At 46.8% G+C, this 17,924-nt stretch overlaps 1 protein-coding gene across 2 annotated transcripts in view; it reads right to left on the reverse strand.

The window, feature by feature from the left end:
• Positions 1-476: 476 nt before the first annotated feature.
• Sorl1 (sortilin-related receptor, LDLR class A repeats-containing) overlaps positions 477-17,924 on the reverse strand; it is a 159,589-nt gene continuing 142,141 nt past the window's right edge. For both annotated transcript variants that reach the window (NM_011436.4, NM_001357261.1), the window contains 7 exons: positions 16,394-16,513; positions 15,098-15,262; positions 13,204-13,378; positions 12,126-12,232; positions 9,705-9,897; positions 5,412-5,624; positions 477-4,438 (listed from right to left, as the gene is read on the reverse strand). In NM_011436.4, coding sequence (NP_035566.2) covers positions 4,371-4,438; positions 5,412-5,624; positions 9,705-9,897; positions 12,126-12,232; positions 13,204-13,378; positions 15,098-15,262; positions 16,394-16,513 — 1,041 coding nt within the window. In that variant the 3' untranslated portion in view covers positions 477-4,370. The remainder of the gene's footprint in view (positions 4,439-5,411; positions 5,625-9,704; positions 9,898-12,125; positions 12,233-13,203; positions 13,379-15,097; positions 15,263-16,393; positions 16,514-17,924) is intronic.

The raw sequence follows: 17,924 nt of genomic DNA on the forward strand, positions 1-17,924 counted from the left end.
GTCATGGTGTCTCTCACAGCAATGGAACCCAAACTAAGACAGCAGGGAAACAACTTGCTCTGACCATCTCCTGACCCAGAGTTATGAGATGGCCGCTGCTGCTCGGTGGTCCTTAGGAGATAAATGCAGAGTTTCCCTCTCGGGCTCACTGTGTGTAAGACGTGTTCTTAGGCACCCAGCTCACCTTCACTGCTGTACTTTCTTCTCACAGATACAAAATTCACCTCTTTAACAGATTGTCCCATACACAAGTACAGTTCTCAGTGAGGCACTTGAGCCAACACCCCCTACGGAATAATTCTATTTACTTCCAAGCAGCCACTACCACCCCTTCCCACTCACCAGCCAGCGTAAGACTTTGTGTTCTTCCAGGATCCGCCATCCGAGACTAGCTCCTTAATAACAAAATTATCCCAGGTCTTAATGTTCTCTCCTCTATGACATAAATACCCCCTTCAAAGAGACAAATCGGCTGCTGCTCTGGAGACTGTGTTAAGCTATCTTTATTGCACTCAAAAGAACAACTTTGTGACACACACAGTGGATATTTAAATAGGTGATGGCGGTGTCTTTATTTTTTTTCATTGTTTTTCTTTTTTAACCCAGTTAAATTTTTATTCAGTGAAAAAGGTTGACACCAAGACCAAAAAAAAAAATTATCTTAAAATTGTGCAACAACGTAGTAAAATCTTCAGCAGAAATCAGTGACTTGGAAACCTAGCCGAGGCGATCGAAGTTATAAATAATCTAATTTTACTTTGGAGAGAAGAAACAAGTACACAGTGCTTCATGTTAAATAAGAGCAGAACAGGCCTTTATTTTGCTGCAGATCCTCCCGACTGCGCCTAAAGTGTTTAGTAAGTCTCAACAAGAGTCTTCATCGAGGAGTGACTTGGAATCTATGAAGGAATTGATGCTCTGCTCCGGCATCCATGTTCAGTCCATGGAAGTCCTCGCACATGAAACCAGTACCACTCTCGTGTTGTCACTCAGCTCTGATGATCCATTTTATAATATGGCTGCTCAAAATGAGTGGGCAGAAACACATGCAACTGGTCCTCCCTCCGCTCCGTTCAGTGATGCTCTTCTGGCAATGCACTTCTTGTCTGTGGAGCCAACGGTGCACGTTTCCTGTAACCTAGTCCATATCTCTGTCTTGCATAGAAAGTAGTCTGTGTAAGCTTAATGCTCTGGCTTTTATTACATAAAAGTTGTACCTGAAAGGCAGCACACACTCCAGCTAAGAAAAACGCGACAGGGATGTCGAGATACAATCCCGACAGAGGGTACCTTCTGCAGCTCAATTCTTACAGCTGCGATGGGGATGCTATTCAACTTAGATATATGTCTGAGTCCCTCACCTCTCTGCTGAAAGAGAGACAATTCTCGGGAACTCACCACGGCCCTCTTCATGGGACAGAGAACTAACATATGAGATGGCTTTGGAACAGGGGACTAGGGTCTTGCTAGTTGAGCTGACCACCAGGAGCATCTGAAGGCAAGGTGCACCAAAGAGACACCGGTGCTTATCTGTAAGGGGCTCAACATACCACTGGTCTTCCTAGCTCACCTCCAAACACCTAGTGCCTTCTAAAGGGCCTGTTCTATGTGTTGGTGAGTATAATTCAATCTAGCAGGCCATCTGGATAGGACAGAACACACAAGGGAGTATCCCCAGCCAGCTTGTAGTTAGTCCTAGTGATGCAATCAGAGGTAGAGTCTTAAGAGCCACCCCTCCCAAAGACAGCCAGTTGCCTGGCAGCAGGCTGACCTCTCCAGCTTGCCAGGCACCAAGCAGTGATGGAGACTTCTCACCTGTCTCCTCAGATGTGGCCCCTCTCCAAGAGTCCTTGGAGGAACTCTTCTCTGTCACTAAACCCACATGGACCCATGTCCCACACAAATCTCAAAGGGTATTCAGTATAGAAAAAAGAAAAATCAGTTTCCACACAGTCCACAGGGCGCCGAGTACCTGGTGTTCCCTAGGTTTCATTCCCTGTGAGGTGGGAACTTTCCAAGACTACACATAGCTTATTTCTACTTCCTACTGTCAGTCCAGCCTCTGGACTCTTGCAGACGGCAGGGATACATCAAAACCTCTGCAAAGCAGAGGGAAACGGGAGTGCGTGCTTGAGAAGTTCACAAAAATATACAATGTACACATAGCTGCATCTATCTGCCTTGGTCTTCAGGACCTAAGCTCTTCTATTTATATAAAATACTCTAGCCTTAAACGGCTACATGTTTTCAAACAGCACAGTGCATCTTCCGAGGAGAAGGGTGGCGGTGGGTCTGTACAGTACTATGGATCGGCGTCGGGAGGCCCTGGAGACTGGTTCTGATGCTTGGCAAGAACCCACACTGCCTGCCGGAGACATATGCTCTGGGAAAAGGCTTCACCGAGGAATAATAGAAAACAATGCCTCCTAGCCTTTCACACCAGCTTCTACAAATGCCACCGAAAACTTGGCAGGAAAAGAAAAGAAGAAAATATACTTTCCTCGTGGTTCAGTTCAATGGCTTGCCTCCCACCAGACTGTTAATCCTTCAGCTACTTAAAGACTTTATTTAAGTGGAAGTGGTCGGAAGGGAGGAACATTGAGCAAAACTTCAAAGCAAGACAAGATAAAGCTGAGGAAATTCCAGTCTGGGGGGAAAATAGTGAAAGAGAGGGCGAGAGGAAAGAGGAGAAAAATAATTTGTAAGAAGACTCCTGTTCCCAGCATTTGACACCAGGAGCTCTGGCCAAACGGCACACTATGTATCTACAGGTCAAATGCTCATTTAATATACATATATATTCTAAGAAAAATTGGCTCTTATTTTCCAAACAACCCTCAGCTCAGGTAAACGGAGACCTATTTCCACCCAAGAATGATACTTCTAGTTAACAGAAACTAAGCACTTGTGAGGAGGGACACATTGCACGGGAAGGAGGCAGGTTTCACAAAACTTGCATATAGAAGACATGTGTTCAGAGGCATAACTTTGGGATATTTGCAGAGCTTGCTGCTTTTCTGCCGGGAGGAAATCCTCAGTGAGGTTGTTCATACAGCACAGGTCACGGCAGGTTGGGCGTCGGTGCCTGAAGGATGACAGGCTGAAGGACGAACGGGTTGAGGCCACAAGGGAGTCCACAGAACTTTCAAGTGGCCATTGACTTGGTACAAAGGGATCAGGGCAGAGGGGAGACTTGTTTAGACAATCATGGCGTTTCACAGAGAAAGCAAATGAACAAATGTACTGATGGGGAAGTCAAATGCTTAGATCTTCTCCATCCCTGGAAATACCTACAAACTCTCTATGGACGGCTCGGGGCACAGGCTAGGGAGGGATCCAGAGAAGGCACAGACCAAATTCAAAATGACTGCATATATCAGAATGGACACGTCAGTGGTTCAAACCCAATATAAAATTTTACATTTGAGATTCTTTGGTGGTGAGTAAAAACGAAAGGGAAACTCAAATTTAAAATGGAGACATGGCATACAATTGCAATGCATATCTATTATGGCACAGATCTAGAGCTTTCTCCCACAACCACAATAATGTTTTTTTTTTCAAGTGACAATGATCCCAGTGTATAAGAAAGCAGTGTTATCACTTGGCAGCTTCCAGAGGTACACTTTGTACAGAGACATGCACAGTAAAAGCCCACGGGTTCCTAGAAGACAGGAGGTTATGACTTGCTGGGCTTCCCAGGCTACAAGGCAGTTGAATTGGAATCTAGCAGTAACCTAGAAGTCTCTTCTGCCAAACACCTGTCCCTGACATACGAGCAAATAAAAACAGATTGCTCTTGCTCCCCACCTCAACCCTGTTGGGCAAGGGGCCCTTCACACATGGGGTTTCAGACAGCCACTAAAATATGGCCTTATACAGAGTTCCAATAAATTAACAAAAACAAGAGCACAGAACCTTCCCCCACAAGACACCCACACACTTATGTAAACTGAACCCAAACGAGACGTAAACTCTGAACAGTTTTCAAGGAGAATGCACTCCGTCCATTACTCTCTCTTGAAGGTTTTATTAAATACATTTCTGTGTCTTAGAAAAACAAAAAGAATGGTCAACTTAATGAAGCAAAATGATCTCACAGACTTAAAAGCATGCCCAGCAAGCGCAGCCCTGTAAGATGACATCAATGTCAAATCAAAGAATGTGGTTACTAAAATCAACCTGGTTTCAGTTCACAGTTGATACTACAAAGTTTATTCATTCCTTCTTTTCCTCTTTTTTTTTTTTGTAGTTTTGGCCCATATAAAAATAACATATTGCAACTCAAAGTGCATCTTTTAAAATAAACCATCAACTATCTTTATCAAATAAAATATTTACACCATTTGGTTTCTAATGAGAAAAGCTCTTCACGCTATCACCATGGGGACATCGTCTGAGAATCCAGTAATCATGGGAGCATCTTCATCGTCCTCTCCTGAAGATAAAACAGTCAGGCCTTGGTGAGTTCCGGTAGAGTTCTAAATGGCCCACATGCCTCCACCCTGCCCGTGCCTGCCGAACCCCAGCTAAACCAACACTAACTAGCCATGTTCAAGTTACTGGTTACCCTCTCCCCATCCCTAGGTGACCGCACTAATTTACTAAATAGTCATTTCGAGTAAAACCTGTAGAAAGGTGACTCTCACCTCCTGCAGCTAAGTGGGTGTGTTGGTTTCTCTTACTTGAGTGATCTCTGTCTGCACTTCTGCATCTGAACCGCTCTGAGCAAATGGAGACTGGGGGCGGCGGGGGTGGTTTAAGAGTCCCGAGGGCAGCTTCCCAGGCTTCCTGGCTGTCCCTTTGAGACTCCTGGTCTTAGCCTTTAGTGACTATTAAATGTCATCCTAATAGAGCCACCAAAAGGAGCCACCCTAGTCATTCAGGGCTCCCGGTGCTCGCTGGCCCCGAGAAAGGGGATACAGGTGATCTCATAGGATCCCGAGAGTGGAAAGCATACTGCTTGATAAACAAAAAATCAGCTACAACTGGTCTATAGGAGAAGTCAACCCACAAACTCACACCCAGTGCCTTGATGTTACGGGAAGTCTTTCCCACATCCTCTACATTACATGACCTGGCTCCTAGCTCTGTCAGTTTAGGGCTGGTAGCATGCAAGGCCATCTCATAGGGAGCCAACGATTTCCCTTCCCCTTACTGTGCATAACCCCACAGAGTAAGAAGCCTGGGTAGGTTGGGCCAAGGAGACAGGTGTGGCTGACTGAAGGGCTTCTCCTCTGTTTGGGGCCAGGACTATACAACTACAGAGAATGTGGCGTTCTGATTAAGGAACAAGAAAAGGCAAAGATCTCAGGAGCGGGAGCACTGGAGAGACACCTGTCCTGAAAGGATGTACTGAGTCTTCCTCACTTCGTGGTGCTCATTTGCCCCCGGTACCCCTGCTTACTTACCTAGGTCATCCCCTGAGGAGAAGATGGCCGAGCCCAGCCTGGAGCTGTAGTGGCTGTTGGCGAAAGCGCTGAAGCTGCTTTGTAAGCGACGGTGCTTCGTGTAGAGGATGGCGAAGCCGACACCCAGGCTCAGCAGGATCAGGAACAGGATGGGAACCACCACAGCTGCAACATCAGTAGACCGGGCAGCCTGGATCACTGCCGCATCTGCACCTGTGGAGGCAACCAATCCCACTCAGTGAGCCTCCTACCCGAGGGCCACCCAGAGAAGGATGGACCAGGCAACTTCCCCATGCTCCGCCCACCCACCAAAATAGAAAAAAAAAAAAAAAAAAAGCCCAGTGTTTACAAGCATTCCAACAAACCAGCTTGCTTTTCCTATGTGGCATGTTCCAGCACATGCGTGAAGGCTGATGTTTCCCAAGTACTTAGCATGAGCCCGTAGACCGTGGGCCTTGCACATGCAAATACAGTAATTACATTAGACTCCTAATCACTGCCTTGTTGGTTATTTAGATAATCTCTTGGAAGGGAGACCTTTGTTGGGGCATCAACGCTGATTTCATTAGCATTATTACTTAAGGCCGCTTGCTTGCCTTACATAAGAGGATGTGAAATCAGACCACTAATTAACGAGATTGCAATTATTTCCCCTACTTGGCACCAAAGTCACTCTACATTGCAATTACCTGAAGCTCCGTTAAGTGATATAAACGAGATTCCTCTACTGCGGCAGTGCCTCAACAGCTCATGAAGTTTTATGGTTCTCCCCCGCCCCTCTTTCTCTTAAGTACGAAAAGAGAAACAATGTTTCTGTATACAGCTGACATCACTCCTAAGCGGCTCAGCTGTCTATAACCCGACAACGATGCTGCCTTCTCAAGGTCTTACACAAATGCTGGCTTTGGCTTTAGATGGCTCGCTGACAGATCCGATTCCCACTGGGGCTCTGAAGAAAGGCCAGTCCCCATTCTTCAGCTCCATACCTGTCGTAGTAAGGGCCATGGTCTTAAGAGTGAGTAAACACCGCTCATTACAGATCTTGGAGCTAGTCTAAACTTGGGGCAGAGATATGGAGGTCTGGAATCAGTTTTAGCAAAGGAGGCAGACTTTCCTTGGGCATAGTCTCTATAGACCTTGGGGTTGTTTCCTGTTTGGGGGGAGATCCCAGAGAAGGCAGGGATTCTGGCAGATAGAATGCCCATTAAAATGGACCAGAGAATAGCCATTTCTTGTGGGCTTAATCTAGCAATTCAGTATGTATGCTCTCTAAATTTCTCTCCTTTTCTAACCAGGAAATTAATATTAATATTGTCCAGCCTATCCCAGATGGTAAGGTGGTAAATTAAAGGAATCCGCCCCGGGTAGAGCTTGGAGGAGTGGCTGGCCCAGCTGTCACGGAACTCATGGTCATTTTTCCAATGTGTATTGCACAGACTAATAAAAAGTAGTTTTGTTTAGAACCAGGGCTGATTAAGGAGAAAGTCTACTTGTCTGTCACTACACCAGTACCATGCAGTTTTTATCACAATTGCTCTGTAGTACAGCTTTAGGTCAGGCATGGTGATTCCACCAGAGGTTCTTTTATCCTTGAGAAGAGTTTTTGCTATCCTAGGGTTTTTATTATTCCAGATGAATCTGCCGATTGCCCTTTCTAATTCGTTGAAGAATTGAGTTGGAATTTTGATGGGGATTGCATTGAATCTGTAGGTTGCTTTTGGCAACATAGCCATTTTTACTATATTGATCCTGCCAATCCATGAACATAGGAGATCTTTCCACCTTCTGAGATCTTCTTTAATTTCTTTCTTCAGAGACTTGAAGTTCTTATCATACAGATCTTTCACTTCCTTAGTTAGAGTGGATTAAGGAACTCCACATAAAACCAGAGACACTGAAACTTATAGAGGAGAAAGTAGGGAAAAGCCTTGAAGATATGGGTACAGGGGAAAAATTCCTGAATAGAATAGCAATGGCTTGTGCTTTAAGATCGAGAATTGACAAATGGGACCTCATGAAACTGCAAAGCTTCTGCAAGGCAAAAGACACCGTCAATAAGACAAAAAGGCCACCAACAGATTGGGAAAGGATCTTTACCTATCCTAAATCAGATAGGGGACTAATATCCAATATATATAAAGAACTCAAGAAGGTGGACTCCAGAAAATCAAATAACCCCATTAAAAATGGGGCTCAGAGCTAAACAAAGAATTCTCACCTGAGGAATACCGAATGGCTGAGAAGCACCTGAAAAAATGTTCAACATCCTTAATCATCAGGGAAATGCAAATCAAAACAACCCTGAGATTCCACCTCACACTAGTTAGAATGGCTAAGATAAAAAAATTCAGGTGACAGCAGATGCTGGAGAGGATGTGGAGAAAGAGGAACATTCCTCCATTGTTGGTGGGATTGCAAGCTTGTACAACCACTCTGGAAATCAGTCTGGCGGTTCCTTAGAAAATTGGACATAGTACTACCGGAGGATCCCACAATACTTCTCCTGGGCATATATCCAGAAGATGTTCCAACCGGTAAGAAGGACACATACTCCACTATGTTCTTAGCAGCCTTATTTATAATAGCCAGAAGCTGGAAAGAACCCAGATGCCCCTCAACAGAGGAATTAATACAGAAAATGTGGTACATTTACACAATGGAGTACTACTCAGCTATTAAAAAGAATGAATTTATGAAATTCCTAGGCAAATGGATGGACCTGGAGGGCATCATCCTGAGTGAGGTAACCCAATCACAAAAGAACTCACACAATATGTACTCACTGATAAGTGGATATTAGCCCAGAAACTTAGAATACCCAAGATATAAGATACAATTTGCTAAACACATGAAACTCAAGAAGAACGAAGACCAAAGTGTGGACACTTTGCCCCTTCTTAGAATTGGGAACAAAACTCCCATGGAAGGAGTTACAGAGACACAGTTTGGAGCTGAGACGAAAGGATGGACCATCTAGAGACTGCCATATTCGGGGATCCATCTCATAATCAGCCTCCAAACGCTGACACCATTGCATACACTAGCAAGATTCTGCTGAAAGGACCCAGATATAGCTGTCTCTTGTGAGACTATGCCGGAGCCTAGCAAACACAGAAGTGGATGCTCACAGTCAGCTATTGGATGGATCACAGGGCCCAAAATGGAGGAGGTAGAGAAAGTAACCAAGGAGCTAAAAGGATCTGCAACCCTATAGATGGAACAACAATATGAACTACCCAGTACTCCCCCAGAGCTCGTGTCTCTAGCTGCATATGTATCAGAAGATAGCCTAGTCAGCCATCAGTGGAAAGAGAGGCCCATTGGTCATGCAAACTTTATCTGCCTCAGTACAGGGGAACGCCAGGGCCAAGAAGTGGGAGTGGGTGGGTGGGGAAGCGGGTGGGGGACTTTTGGGATAGCATTGGAAATGTAAATGAAATAAATACCTAATTAAAATTTTTTTTTTTAAAAAAGGAGAAAGTCTATCATCAGGAGTTTTGCCATTTGTTTTCTGTAGGACTTTCCCAGGGCCTTGACTCTGCCATGACTCTCCAGAGGGAGGCAGAGGAAGGAAGTATCCACTCTCAGGAAGTGCTAACAGTACAAGACGGGGTGAGCTGAGGGCATGGAGAACTACAGGTCTGTTAGCATCCTGAAGGCTCGGAGACGAAAGCCACCAACAAAACTCCTGCTCATCTGGTCTGATGCCAGTCTTCCTTGTCATCCCGACTGGATTAACTCCATCCTACGAAAGACTTGAGACATGTTTCTGGGTGTTTCTGCGAGGGTCTTTCAGAGGAAGTAAGTGAGGGGAAAGAGCCACCTTTAATGTGGGTGGCACTGTCCCCATGGGCTTGGGCCTTGAATGCAATGGAGGAGGAAAAGGGAGGAGCTAAGCTAAGCACCAACTGTCCACTTCTGCCTCCTAAAAGCTAATGAGCCCTGGGCCCTGCCTCAGGCTCCGGCTGCCATGCTTTCTTCTCTGTGATGGACTCTATCTCCCCAAACTGCCAGCCAAATCCTTCCACTCTCAACTTACTTCTCGTATCATATCTTGTCACAGTAACAAGTAAAGAAAGTAACTAAAACACCGCTCAATGGGGTACCTTGCGATCCCAGTACCACGGGTGCTCAAGACGCATATCAGTACCCAACTAAATTGACGCCTAAGTGACTTTCTCTGGCACACAGGCAGTACTTGAAACGTGTTTTAGAAAGATTATCAGGAAAACCATCCCATGCCTCTCCATCCTCAGACCAGGACCCAGAGAGGACGGTCACAGGGAGACTCACCTGAGCTCAGTTCATCGTACAGCAGCACGGCGGGCTCCCCACAGATCTGGCTACCAAAGAGACACCGCGCTTGGACCGTGAAAGTGTAGTTATGACCCATCTTCAGGTTGGACACTTTAAAGAAATTGTCCGTAGTATTCCCGAGGTAAGCGGTGAGATTCACAGCGCTGTCAGACATGTGGATCTCATAGCCCTGTAAACAAGCACACACTGAATGAGGGACCTGATGGCTTCTGCCACTAGCTCCAGCTAGAGGCGGTACCTTTCTGCAGGCTTTTATGTAATGCTAATATACTTCAGTTTTCTTGCTAGTTCTTTCGATGATGTGATTGTGATATTAAACTCAGAAAACAGGACTTACCCTACTTATAACGTGCATAAGAGGAAGTGCAAGGTACGGCAGCTGGAGAGCCATCTCAACCATCACACACTCAAAGTTCGGGCGGCAGCTGCTGTGTCCTGTGCCTCAAAGAGCCTGGGCATCTCAGTGATGCTGTGCAGTAAGGGATCTGACTAGCGACACCCCGTGGTGGCAGTGGGTGCAGGCAAGCCCAGGGAACATGCAATCAGAAAGGGAGGCAGGCGCCTCCCTACGACAGAGTGTTGGAAGACTGCTGTCATTCACTTCTTGTCTCCTTGCTTTCTAGCTCTTTCTAGCCTGATCCCAGAGCCAGACAGCCTGATGCACTTAAGACACAGAAGCACTTAAGCAGGTTGCGGGCTTAGAAGCACTAAGCTTTTTTCTGATGATCTTTCTCAAACACATTTCAACCTGCTTAAATGCTTCTAAGGAGGATAGGATGAAGTAATCTCTCCCCTTGTCACCTCAGGAAATCCCTGACCGTTGCGCTAGGAAAGTGACAGGCCAGGCCCCAGATGCCAGCTGGGCTCAGGCTGGTGGCCAGGTTCCCTGCTGCCCTCCAAACCGTCCAGTGCCAAACTCTGTCCCCATTGGAGCCCACCACATTGTCAGTCTCTGTTCCTACTCCATGGACCTGTCTCTAATGTTAAGCCAGGAGGAGGAGAGGTGAGCTCACTATGCCTGTGCCAGCACCCTCCATTAGAGATGGAACCCTGACCTGCACTGTCAACTCAAAGCTGGGCTTCTGCTGCCCAGATAGGCTCCCGTAATGGCAACCGGATGCCAAGATGGGCTTCCCAACACCTGCCTGGCATCCCACACCTGTACCTCTTCTTACAAGCTAGTCGTCAGTATTTACTATCTGGTGTGAATCCAGTGTGGAACATTTGTAAAATATGTTACAAGGAAGCAATGAAAAATGATACAATGTATACAAGCCATCTCTACTTCCTGTTAGGCATTTATGTTTCTTCCTCTTATCATGAAGTAGACTCTATCACATTTTAATGCATTGCTTTTCTCAAGAGTAAAATCTTAGAATAACGAGGTCAAGGAATGTGAATGTTTCAATGTTTCTGATAAGTAGGACCAAAGAGCCTTCCAGAACTTTGAACTAACTTGTACTCCCCAGCTGCCCCTCACACTAGGGCTCCATGTCTCTGTCACTGGCTTGCTCGGGGCTGTTTTTTTTGTTTCCTGCTCATGGTTGCCGGAATACCTTACTGTTCATTACACTTTTCAATACTGGAGTATTTCTGGGTGGATTTGTTACTCTTATGGAAATTTACCACGTAGATATCCCAGATATGGGAGCTGTGAGGACTCTCACAGATGGGGAGGACTTCCAGGGTGAGAGCCTGGCTCTCACGTTACACTGCATTAAACCCTTGGGCTCTTCACCCACACTGTTCCTCCAGGTGATGGTAGCTGATCCTCACAGCCTTACTGCGCTCACAGCCCTACTGTGCTCATACTTTTCTTTCAAGGGGACTCACTAATAATGAGTCTACTCTCCTGGGTAAATCACTTGGGTCTCACAACTCCTTCCTTCCCATGGTGGACAGAGTACTGGCCTGCCAATAGCAAAACAAAGTGTTTTTGTTTTTTGTTTTTTCCCACAAGCCAACAAAGTATCTTCACGTACTTCTTGTACTTCTTGTTCCTTCTAATTACTCCGGGGAGACCGTGACAAGGTAGGTGCTAGGTTGAGAGTGTGGCTCAGTTTCCTGGTGCTGGAACCTTAGCCCAGCTGTCAAAGGGCCGGGAAAGGGAGGCGCACTCGGTTCTAACGCTGAGGACAGTCCGGCTTCAGGAAGCACCAAGGGTCCCCCACTCACTGCTCTCTTCTGAGGACAAGTGTGTGGCTGGTGAGTGCTGAGCGCAGGCATTCTTGAGCTTAATATAAACATCTCACTCATCAGCATGTGGTCCTTACATTCTCACGCCTGCTCTGCCTGGTTCCTTCCTTCCTTCTTCACGCTGCCTGCCATGAACCCATCTCTAAAGCAGAGTGACGGTAGCCAGGGCTCCGAGTGACCGAGGCCGCGTGAGGAACTTACCCTGGTTTCATTGAACTGCTTTTCCTTCAGTGCTAGGCTTTTCCAAAAGAGGAGAACGTGGTCGTTTTCCGTTATGATTTTTAAGGCATCAGGTGCTGATAACGAAACTGAGAGTGCAAGATTAAGCAAGTTGCCGTTAGTAGGCAGGTACCAGATCCTTTGTCTCCTCGTCTAGAAAAATGGCTAAAATCGCTCCCAGCATCCAAGGGCTGGGAGAACAAAGATAAAACATGGATGCTGCTCTGTGTGGCCTCAGCTGTCACTGTTATTAGTCCTTTAACCATGAGATCTTGGACAGTATCTAAAATTATAGCCCCTGGGAATGGAGGCCAGACAGAAACAGATGACAGGCAGAGGCAGCAAGGAACAAGGAGAACGAGTTATGTCTGGACACAGGACCCTGAGGTGGACAAGGAGATTGGTCCCAGTCCACCACACCATCACCAGGCCTGGACCCACGAGACAACCGCTGATACTGTTTGCCGCTATGGGGGCAACTGAGTTCATGACTCACTCATCAGACGGGACCCTAACTGACCGTCTAGCCCATAGCTTTGTTACCCTCCATCCTAGCTGCCTGATCAACAAGAGGACCACTGTCAGCTGGGAAATGCTGTCAGGTTCCTTAACTCTCTTGAGCATGCCTCTCGTAAGACACACTAAGGGAGGGTAGTGTGAAAAAGACTCAGAGGTTGGATGCAGCTCAGTGGGAGAGTGCTTGCCCAGTTAGTACTCTAGACACTCTTGAGTTTAAGTCCTCAAATTGCATGCGCACACACGCACACATGAACTTATGATGTATGTGTTCTCTTATTTTCTGTTTTCTCGAAGTCTTTTGTAAAGATATATTATATATTTATCATATATGTTATATTGTATATAAATACATATATTTATATACAGAGTCTTTCTCTGCCCACTGAGCCATAGTCCCACAGCCCAGGAAAACCTACATCCCTGCCTGGGTCTGCTGTAGCACGGGCAGAGAAGGAGAGCGCTTGCGTGTCTTAAGATGCCATGACCCTCCTCTATGCCCAGGCTGCAGCGATGCGGTCGCTTACCGTGTAGCAGCGCTTACCTGTGGTGATTTTTATGCTGGAATCCTTGCTCATGTTTCCCAGCTGGACAATGATGTGGTATTTCCCTCCAGGTTCCAGCTTGCTTAGGCTGTACTCCACAGTACTGTTGCGGGATCTGACTTTGTAGCTTCTGTCCGTCTTCCTGATCAGATCTTTCACTGCAATGGCGTAGAACTAAAGACAGGCAGAGGGAGGCTCTAAGTAGCAGCCAGAAGTAAGGCCCTTTTACTTTAAATCAGCTACTGATTGTTAACACTACTTAACACGAGGTAAATACCATTGTTTTAGTCACGGTTGTATCGCTGTAGAGCAACATCATGGCCAAGGCCACTCTTATAAAAGAAAGCATTTCCAGTTTCAGAGGTTAGCCCATGATCGCCATGGTGGGGAGCATGGCTGTACAACTGGTGCTGAGGCCATAGCTGAGAGCTTTACTTCCTGATCCCCAAACCTCCTGAATCCTCAAAGCTCACTTGTAGGGACACACTTCTTCCAACGAGGCCACACCCCCTAAACCTTCTAATCCTTTCAAACAGTTCCACTCCCAGGTGACTGAATATTCAAATACGACCCTATGGGAGCCATTCTTATTCAAACCACCACAGCCATGGGACAGCTAACTTACCACCTTGTTCGGGAAATAATAAGAGACAATGTCTGTGTGTGTTCCATACAGACACTTTTTTTGTTCATATCCTTCCAACACTTAGTTGGATATGGAACTCAGGCATGGGGTTGACTATTCTGAACCTCAAAGTTTTAATGCCTTTTGGAAAAACTTAACGCCCCTTGGGACAGCCAGGATCTGTCTTATAACAAGTACGCATAAGTATCAACTAGATGAGGGGTGAGAAGGGAAAGGGAAAAAAATGAGAAAGAAAAAGAAAGGAGAAAGGGAGATAAGAAAAAAAGGAAAGAAGAGAGAGGCAGAGAAGCAGGATTGTGCAAAAGGAAGAGGAGGGAGTGAAAAGCTGGGAGGAAAGCAAAATACTGTAGTGAAAGCCACATTTATCCTGGCGTCAGGAGCTAGGCTTCTGTCTCTTCATCCTGTCAACAGCTTCTGGACACTGTCAGAGGGAAGCCGGAAGCGCTGGATGAGATAGATGTTCAACCCCAGCACTAAAGCACAAAGTGCTGCTCTTTCCCAGGCCACTCCTCATACAGGGAGTGCAGAGGGAAGGACATAGTATGGCCAGGAAACTCGATCACTAGGAAGTATATGAGACTCAGCAGCCAAGAGGGAACCACACTGCTTGGGTACTGTAGTGGGTGAGGCACAGAGGTCACGGCAGTCCAGAGTAAGGAACAGTGCAGGTGTTGATCGGTGCCTTGAACTTTTATTTTTAGCAAGGGTTAGCAAGCTCTCTGGAAAAATCTAGATGGTAGGTATTTTAGGTGTTGAAGATCTTAGGACTTCAACCACAAATAATCCTATTGCTAGTGACATAAAAACAGACACAGGTCTTACGTAGGCAGATGGATGTGGCCTAGTTCCAATTAAACATTAATTAAAAAAAAATCATCCATAGGTTGGATTTGGCCTGCAGGTCTTCATATGCTGAGCTCCAGCTAATGAAGGGGACATGGGTAGGTGAGAGAGGACCAAGAAATATGGTGGCAGGAAATGATGGAGGAGGGCCAACTCAGAAGGGGTCCCTGTGAAGGTCTGTCTTTGACCACACAGACATGGGGACAAGGCCTGTTGAGCTGAGCTACTATGCCTCTGTTACCTGTTATAGTAGCAGACCCTTTCCCTGTCCCTGAAACAAGCCAAGAATGGGCACAGTAGCCCTCGCGGATGCACGCACACACATACACACACACACACACACACACACACACACACACACACACACACACGCGCGCGCGCGCACGCATGCCTCACTGACTCACCAAGTCCTGGTCAGGAGAGTCATAGGGCGATTCCCATTTGATGAGTGCTGAGGTTTTGCCTATGTGGACCGCGTGCAGATGCCGAGGCGGGAGCCTGCTGTCTGGGATCATCTTCACTACAACGTAGTCAGAAGACGGCCCTTGGTAAGGGATCAACACCCGGACCTAGGGCCCGAGCACACACAGGAAAACAATAACACACAGGCTCATACAACCTCTCTTCAACTGCTTTTCAATACGCTAAAGACACATGATCACAATTAAAATTTGGTTAGCACAATATAAAATAGTTCTCTGACCAGAAATGCCCTAAACGTATGTAAGCACACACACACACACACACACACACACACACACACACACACACATACACACACACACACACACACAGAGATGTGTGTGTGCAGCCTATCTGTAAAAATCTTTTTCACACAACCATGCTTTCCCTCCTAAAAGTTAATACTATGGATTCTGATTTTTTTTCCCATATGGGTACATTCATCACTGCCTTCTTTTGGACAGTTGATCTATATTCTACTCCATGGATTAAGCCATAATTTATTTTAACAATCTTTCCTTGAAAGATTTAGGTTGTATCGGATCTTTTGTACTCAATAAGTAATACTGGCCAATGCGCTAGCTTCATTTGTTTAGTTAACCTTGCACATGTTAGAGTCATCTGGAAAGAGGGAACGTCAGGTGAGAAATTATCTCCATCATTTAGCCTGTGACAGTCTGTAGGGCGTTTTCTTGATTGAGAATTGATGTGACCAGTCCACTGTGGGGCAGTGCCACCCTGGGCAGGTGGTCCTGGATTCTATATGAAAGCAGACTCAGCAAGTCTCAGGAGGCAAGCCATTGAAGCAGCCCTCCTCTGTGGCCTCTGCATCAGCTCCTGCCTCTGGCTTCCAGCCCCGAGTGCCCTCAGTGATGGACTCTAACCTGTAAGATGCTTTTGGTCATGGCGTTCTTCGTCTCAGCAGTAGAAAGCAAAGCAGGACAGCCCACACACCTTTCTCCACATTTTGGCAAACATACGTGTAACACTATAGACGTTAGACACTAGGGGTGGATTTGACACAGGCATTTTATTTATCTGAACTTGTGATTCATTTGCCTAGTGACCAATGCTCCACCACTAAGCTGCACTTAGGAAACTGGCTGTGGGAACTTACACAGAAGACGAATCCAGGTCCCCAGGTCCCTCTCATTCTAGGGTTGAGCTCAAGAGCCCTGAGGCTTAATAAATCCCCTTAAAATACTGGAACTCCTGTTCCTCTGGTGGAGAAAGCTTACCAGAAACAGATACTGCTCATCCTTGCTGACGATGACTGTCTTATTGTGGAGCGAAGTAGTTACGCTCTTAGGGTTTCGGTAGAGGTCAAGGAAGGATGTGGCATAGAAAATACCATACACCTAGAAAAAGGCAGAGAAGGGGAAAGGCCATCAGCTGATGGGTCTGTGTCCCCATGGTTTGAAATTGCTGCCTTAAAACCTTGGAAGTGCTTGTAAAGTACCCAGAGAAATACTCCCTCTGCCTTTAGAATGCTGAGCATACTTAGGAATGGGCACGCCCAGTGCGCACCTGCAAAAGTGACCCTGGGGCAGCCCCTGCTCACAGAGAGCCTCTGCTTGAGGAGGGAGGGGCAGACAAGGCAAAAATCACCTGTTCCTCTACAAGAGCAAATGAGGAGCGCTGGGTGTTGTCCCGAGGCCTGTATGAGGTGTCAGGGCAGAGAGGGGCTCGTCAAGGGGCAGTGACATCATACAATCACACAGCAGAGACAGGGGAGCTGAGTGGCTACACTGTGGGGTGGGAAGCTGTGGAAGTTGTCAGCTCAGCATGGGAATCTCAGCAGCATGAGGACAGGACACAGGAGGACAGACACAGCCAGCCTTCCCAGCACCCCCATTTCCCTTTAGAAGAGCCCTGCTTTCTCTACCACCCGGAAAGCTGGAAGAGCGGATAATAAGGTCTCAACCAATGAGATGTAAGTAGAAGTGCCCTGTAGGGTGGTCCAAAAGGCTCTTTTAATAGCAGGACTGCCTATCTCCCCCCCCCTGCCCCCTTCCCACTCCTGCTGCCTGGAATGTAGAAAATGAACTGCAGCCCCAGCAGTCTGTCTGCCCTTGAAGATGCATAGCAGGCTGTCTACCCTTGAGAAGACCTTGAAGATGCACACCATTGGCTGGAGATGGCCAGGCCTATGTCCCTTCCAGGGTGAACGTGTCTTGCTTCAATAGAGGCTTTGAACTTCACTTGACCAAGGAAGGGCAGGCTTAAAGCACATTCTACGGGTCCACGTAGAATGAGGGAATCTTAAACTGGGGAAGTTGGAACTGGGCTAAGTGTACAGGCAAGGAATGACAGCGGAGTGTGTTTACACGGGAAGGAGAGAAAGTAGGATCAGAATACTTCCTCCCCTGAGTATATGCGCAGGAGGCCAGGTGCCTGAAGAAAGAGAATGCGTGTCTGCAGCTGTCCTGGGCACAGAGAGGGGACTGACAGGGGGCGTCCACTTCCTGTAACTCTGCTCAGCAGCTGGAAGTTTGGAGAAGGGGGATCTTAGGTAATGAGAGAGGAAAGGTGGCCTCCCAGGGATTGGTTAACTGAAAGGAGCCGGGAAGAGAAGAACTGAGGGTATCCGGAGGACGGAAAGCAGATGCACACAGGATAGCGGAAAAAGGGAGAAGTGAGGCTCGGGGCTTACGTGGGGGGCCCGGTGCTCAGAAGGAGGATGCTCTCATTATAATCAGACCCATGGAGCAGGAGGTGGGGTGGCTAGGATGAGTCCCCAGAGCGTGGGAGGAGTTGGGAGACAAGAAA

The sequence above is a fragment of the Mus musculus genome, chromosome 9 (genome assembly GCF_000001635.26).
Source record: "Mus musculus strain C57BL/6J chromosome 9, GRCm38.p6 C57BL/6J".
NCBI classification, from domain to species: Eukaryota; Metazoa; Chordata; class Mammalia; order Rodentia; family Muridae; genus Mus; species Mus musculus.